Source organism: Vollenhovia emeryi, unplaced genomic scaffold, assembly GCF_000949405.1.
Source record: "Vollenhovia emeryi isolate VEMERY1.0 unplaced genomic scaffold, V.emery_V1.0 DF939220.1, whole genome shotgun sequence".
Classification (NCBI taxonomy): Eukaryota; Metazoa; Arthropoda; class Insecta; order Hymenoptera; family Formicidae; genus Vollenhovia; species Vollenhovia emeryi.
The window spans coordinates 1-6,463 of NW_011967146.1; the positions used below are offsets into that span (position 1 = coordinate 1).

The window sequence follows — 6,463 nt, forward strand, 5'->3', positions numbered from 1 at the left end:
TCCATTCGCATTCGTACGTGACACATGGTTGTCATATGCATGAAGCTTTCGTGGTTATATTAATGATAGAGTACGAGAGGTTATATCAATTTCGAGACTACGATATTCGTAAAACCGCGAATAATTTCAAGTTTCTTGCTCTTCCAACTACGATTACTGAAATATAAAAAATTGTTACTCATATACTTACCAGAATATAAATTAATTCCTTGAAACTGCGTATTTCACAAGTTTCGAGCAGGCTCGATACGTCCGTAATAGATGAGGAGATGGAATTGTGTATCTCTGAAACTTGTGAAAATTACAAAAGTGAGCGAATTCACAGGTTGAAATTAAAAATATTCTAGTATTCACTCACTTTTGTAATTTTCCTAAGTTTCAGAAATCGATCCCCAGATAACAAAGGTTATACGCTGTATCTACGAGCCAGTGAGATCAAGATCGGTAACTCATGAGCGAATTCTTAATCGCGTAAAGCCTGCTACAGACTGCACGCAGCAAGCGGCAAGCGTCGAGCAGCGAGGATCCAACACTGCTGAATTTTGCGGAAGCGTCAGCAGTGGCGTAGAAAATATCTCTTCGTTGATTGGCTGCTGCTCGACGCTTGCTGCTTGCTGCGTGCAGTCTGTAGCAGGCTTAAGGCGACGTCAGCGCTACAAGTGGCAAAATTTTGATTCACTGGATGGCAAAAATGTCGGCCCACTTTCGGTGACGTGATCCAGACCTAGTTCGGTCTCCTTATACCACCTTAAGGTGCCTTTTCATACGCAGCATGCAGCAGCAGCAAATTAGTCACGTGATCCAAATTCACTAAAGCATATTTGCTGCTCATGGAAAAGGAATAGCTGCAGCAGCACTGTCCGGCTAGATCGCGTGTCTGCTGCTTTGCTGTTCGTTCAATTGAACTTCACAGCGATGAAGCAAAATATGGTGAAATTTATTTTGCAGCATCTAGTAACAATTCTTCAACCAATAGCAGCGAGTTGCTGCGGCAGTATGCTGCGCATGAAATGGTACCTTTATACATTCTCCATGGACGGTACCCTCAGGAGCGTCTGATTTTTAGTGACCCTTTCAGCTCGGCCATACTGACCTTTAGCTTTGTCTCAAAGCTACGGTTAGCAACAAATTGGGTAAGTATTCATTCTTTATTATCTTCTTAACTATATTATTAACTTAACTATATTATTATCTTAACTATATTATCAGCTTAACTATATTATCAACTTAACTCTATCTTAATTTCTATACGCGTTACTTAACCTAACTTACATCTATTTGGGATCATCTGTCCCTCCGGTTTCTTTTTCGCTTACATTTATTATACTGTCCGGTACTGGAATCGGCTTAACCCAGGGTTTTAATTAGGGCTCGCTATTATACGTTTAAACGGATACACGTTTATACGTATAATTAGCTATCCGTTTATAAGAAACGTTTTTCCGAATACACGTGTTTTTACTTAATAAACGTTTAAACGTTTACACGTATATTTAGCACATCCGTTTACTAAAAACGTTTTTTTCAATATTTTCACGTTTTTCTATAAACGTTTATTCCTTTTTTAAGTGTTTTACTAGCACACACAGCGCGCACTAACGCGCGCGCTTTTACGGTCTTTACTTTTTCTCCTGTACATATATATAACAAATAATTATATAAAAAGAAATATAAATTTTTAAATTTATTTTAAAAAATTTATTGTTTGTAGAATGAGACCGGGCAAACTCGTACACATCTTAATGTATAACACATGCCCAATTTTTTTAAAACAAAGAAATAAATGTATGCAAGTTAACAACAGTTTCTAAATATTTAAAAAGTGACTACAAGGGTTTAAGCATTTTAAGTGTGTTAAATAAAACATTTCGTATAAAGTTTATACTTACATCATGGGCCGAGGCATGGTGGAAAGAAAGAGACAGTCCGAGACACGGTGCGGTAACGAGTCGCCGAGGTTATTTTGGTTCCGATTGGCCCTGACAGCCCGCGATCATGCCAGATCGGAGTTGATAAGAACAATTTTGCGCCAAAGTCTTTCCCCCCCTCCCCCCCGTTAATCTCTCGCGCTACAAATCTATATCTATTTATGTGTATATATGGGCCGCGTTTCGCCCGCAGATCGTAATTTATTTTTCCCGGCGTTATTTTATTATCACTTCCTCGCCTGCCCGTCCATCTGCTCAGCGTATCCCGATCTACTCGTCATTTGACAATATGATGCCAAACACGGATGTCTACGATAGCCTGTACTTGTGAGTAGACTGCCAGTCGTGCGCTTTGTATTTTCGAGATATGCGTGCAAGAAAAGAGTGCGCCGTCAATTTCGCCGCTGGTTGCTAATTTTCGTTGTCCCGGTACCCAAGGTATGCCACTCCGGAGAAGTTCTTCGTGGAGCCGGTCGGAACCAAGGTTCTGCTAGTGATCGACAGAGTGAGTCAGCAGATCTACACTCAAGGTAATTAGCGGGCGACTTTGCGTTTGCTTCAAGTCAAGCCAGTCAGCTGACGATAAATCCTCGCTTCCCTTCGCAGTCGGCACCGCTAGTCAGATTCCAACAACTGCCAGCCGTAGGAAAATATGGGGACTGGTGGGGACTATACGTCTCCTGGCGTGCCGTTACCTCATCGTCATCACGGACGCTCAAATGTGCGGGACTATAGCCGGGCACAACATCTACAAGATATCCTCGACGGACGTGATACCTTACACCAGGTCCTCTCTGCATCTGACTGAGAAACAGGTCCAAAGTAACGCCATATACTTGGAGATGGTCAAGTCTGTCTTGAACACACCCTACTTTTACTTCAGCTACACCTATGACCTCAGCCACACCATGCAGAGGCTGCACAACACGATACCTGAATTCTTGCAGGTGAGCATGTCGTTGCGCGTGTACAATTGTCGTTGGTTTTATGCAGCGTCGGCTTTACAGTCAACAATGTATTGTCATTTAGATGCCGCTTCATGACAGGGCAGATCCCAGGTTTGTGTGGAACGCATACCTCCTGCAGGACCTGAGCGCACGACCGGAGCAATACAAATTTTGTTTACCCATTATTCATGGCTGTATCCTTCGACACGTGTCGTATATGTCGTGTAAATTTTTCAAGGACTGTACTTTTCTGCGATGACCTTAACGATCGATTTGCACAGTCGTCTCGCTGAACACGGTGGTCGTGAACGGTGTTGCGTTCAACTGGGGCATTGTATCTAGACGCGGTATACATCGTGCTGGCACGAGATTATTTTCGCGCGGTATAGACGCCACGGGGAACGTGTCCAACTACGTGGAGACGGAGCAGCTAATTGAGATAAACGGCGATCGCAGTTCCTTCGTGCAGACGCGCGGATCCATTCCTCTGTTTTGGTATCAGGCGCCGAACTTGAAGTACAAGCCCAAGCCGCAGATCAGCCCGCACGAGGATCACCAGAGCGCTTGCGCTCGTCACTTCGATGTTCAAATCTTTCATTATGGAAAGCAAATCCTGGTGAATTTGGTAGGCTCCCTTTTCTCCACACTTGTCTGCGATATTTAGATATTAATAAAATTAGGATAACTGTAAGGACATTGTTTAATCAAGTTTTTATTTATATAGGAAAGTCCACTATTATGGGATAGGCTCCTATTAGGAGAGAGCGGGGTTTCTGCTAAATTAACTGACATCATCTGTTGAACCTACCATGAATTTTTTTGCTCTTGGAGTGAAGTCTATTTAGTGGAAAATTGATTGTTAGATTGTGTAATCGTTGCGAAACGAGATTTGTGATTGAATTTGGACGTTGAAAATCTACTATCTCGTATTAGAATCCTATCTCCATAATAAAGCCTTTACTTTAGCCAAGAATTGGCTAAGAACTTTCCTCATTAATAAACATTATCTTATTTGCATTTATAACCATACCATATATTTTATTTGTGAACAGATTGATCAACGTGGACCAGAAGCACTGCTTGAAGATGCATATCGCAATTTAGTCCAAAGAATTAACAATCAAAATATTCGATATGAGGCTTTCGACTTTCATGCGGAATGCAGAAGAATGAGGTGGGACAAACTGAACACTTTAATGGACCGACTAACCCATGATCAAGAACAGATGGGGTATTTCTTGTTGATGAGGGACGGGGCGTTGCTCTCGGCTCAGGACGGTGTTTTCCGTACAAATTGCATCGACTGTTTAGACCGGACGAATGTTGTACAAAGCATGTTGGCGAAGCGAGTTCTCAATGAAGTATTGAGTAGGCTAGAGATACTTAGGAAGGTGGAAGATCATCCTGCGTTTGAAAATCTTTTCAAGCAGGTACTGAGTTTTTTCGGATATACGGAAATTTCATTTTTTAACTTTTACTGTTAATGTTTCAAATTTAATATGGAAGAAAAGCAACAAATATTCTTAATACGTATATGATAAATAATTATAATACTAAACAATAACAAAGTATAGCTTGATGAATAAACTTGATTTTCTAAGTAATAGAAGTAATGCTGTTGAAAAAAAAGTTTACTTATCAGTAGAAATGGCTTTCGGATGGATACCACGTTCGTTTACAGCGTAGTGTTAAAGTTTTCGCAAACATTACAGTTTGCACCATCAGGGGAGGCTGTGATACTGATCTCTTTTACTGATATTTTTAGGTTTGGGCTGATAACGCAGATGTGATAAGCATCCAATACTCAGGTACAGGGGCGTTAAAGACTGACTTCACGCGAACTGGAAAACGCACCAAATTGGGCGCGATGAAGGACGGTTTGAATTCTTTAACGAGATATTATAAGAACAACTTCGCCGATGGATATAGACAGGTAAATAAAGCTTGAAAAACATTCCTCTCTTTTTTTTTCAGCGATGTAACGATATTTTGTGCTATACAGGATTCGCTGGAGCTCTTTTTAGGTCGTTACATCGTCCAGGACGGCGAATGTACTTCCATTCAATGTCCCTTGGAGTCTGAGCGAAACTGGCGTTACACTACATTCCCACTCGTCTTTTTAGTCGCGTCCTCGATGCTGGTCGCTCACGTAATCTTACCATCGCGATACACAACGGAAATATTACTCTATATACTATTTTGGGGCGCCATGGTGGCCGGCACCTTTGCCACCATTATCCACCACGGCAAGCAATACGTCGACAGGCCAAAATTACTTTAGAGTTAATTAATGATTTTATGTGGAATTTTAAATTATATGTATATATATATATATACATATATATATATTGTATAATATGGATAATCGATAGGGTGCGATAAGCAATTGTAGATTTATTAGTTTTGCACAGTTATCAACATCGGTTGGTACCCTCGATTCCTACGTCACGACACAAAGATAGATTTCATCGTGTAATTAATCAATCAACGTCTATTTCTATGAAATTAATATATTAATTTCCGGCGGTGTTCGCATTTTACAGTTACGCTGTTTACAAATAATTGTATCTGTCAAATGCATTTTTGTTTGGGTACAAGGTTTATACAGGAGCATGGTGTCCATTATCGTTACGGTAAATTTTGCACTTTCCGCATAATAGATAGTGGAGTCTATTCTTGAACGACATTCGTTCCTTAAAATTTGCTTGACGTTTTGCGATAAATTCTTCTGACGTATTATAAAGGGTCAGGTCTTTAATCTTCGGCAGGGTAAGTGGGGCGGTCGTAAACGGGGTTAATTGACAGATCGTGCTTGGTACTCACCGTCCATAAATAATCTGAGATGAGTGTGAGAACGGTTTTCACAGTTCGAGATTGAAAGAATTCATGGAATCTTGTTAGTTCTTTTATTAGCCGGCGTTGAATTTTCTCGTACAAGTCTGAAGTAATTATTTTCCTCATGGTGGTTGGTTTTTTTTTAAAATAAATATTCTGTCTTTAACATACCAAACTCTTATGGTTATTTATAGCGTAATAAATATTTTTTTACTGAATCTTTCGTAGTTAAAAGTAAAATTTTATATTGGCATTTAAATATAATTAAATAGAATTGAAATTAAAAGATTTGTAATTTTTTAAAATAACAGTAATATTTATATTACTGGTAGAAGTTTACTGGTAATATTTATATTAATGGTAGAATTTTATTTATTTTATTTTTCAAATTAAATCAACTTGGAAATAATTCCAAATAAATTTAATTGTAAATCTTTATATATACTTTTTTTTATATTGAATTTTTAATTCTGTTTTCGAACAGAAATTCCATTTATAGATTGATTTTAATAAAAGTTTATAAATTTTTTTTACACGAATTAAATAGATTTTTTAATAAATATCTTAATGGGGTTAAAATACCATTTATAATGAGAGTTACAGAATACCATTTACAATCGAAGTCAGTCGAAATAAAAATAGATTTCAAAAGAGACGTTCCGTGACGAAAGCTAACTCTTTATTCGTCTACTTTTTCCCCCGAATGTAGGAAGAAACGCTGATTATTGAGGAATTGGGAAGTGTTTGGAAACA

At 38.9% G+C, this 6,463-nt stretch overlaps 2 protein-coding genes across 5 annotated transcripts; both read left to right on the forward strand.

Annotated features, from left to right (window-relative positions):
- Positions 1-265: 265 nt before the first annotated feature.
- Positions 266-717, forward strand: LOC105560820. The gene is made up of 2 exons (XM_012010265.1): positions 266-309; positions 377-717. The coding sequence occupies exons 1-2, from the start codon at positions 270-272 to the stop codon at positions 715-717; spliced, it is 381 nt and encodes a 126-aa protein (XP_011865655.1). The 5' UTR covers positions 266-269.
- A 43-nt stretch (positions 718-760) lies between these two features.
- Positions 761-5,971, forward strand: LOC105560819 (phosphatidylinositide phosphatase SAC1). 4 transcript variants are annotated; one of them, XM_012010261.1, is made up of 9 exons: positions 761-1,133; positions 2,122-2,255; positions 2,367-2,458; positions 2,535-2,875; positions 2,958-3,069; positions 3,157-3,500; positions 3,928-4,305; positions 4,641-4,808; positions 4,878-5,971. In XM_012010261.1, exons 1-9 carry the CDS (start codon positions 1,011-1,013, stop codon positions 5,154-5,156), a joined length of 1,971 nt encoding a protein of 656 aa, XP_011865651.1. In that variant the 5' UTR covers positions 761-1,010; the 3' UTR covers positions 5,157-5,971. The 4 variants fall into 4 exon arrangements, with proteins under 4 accessions (XP_011865651.1, XP_011865652.1, XP_011865654.1 ...); XM_012010262.1 differs by having other exon boundaries at positions 2,188-2,255; XM_012010264.1 differs by lacking the exon at positions 761-1,133 and adding an exon at positions 1,938-1,957 and having other exon boundaries at positions 2,188-2,255.
- The last annotated feature ends 492 nt before the right edge of the window (positions 5,972-6,463 follow it).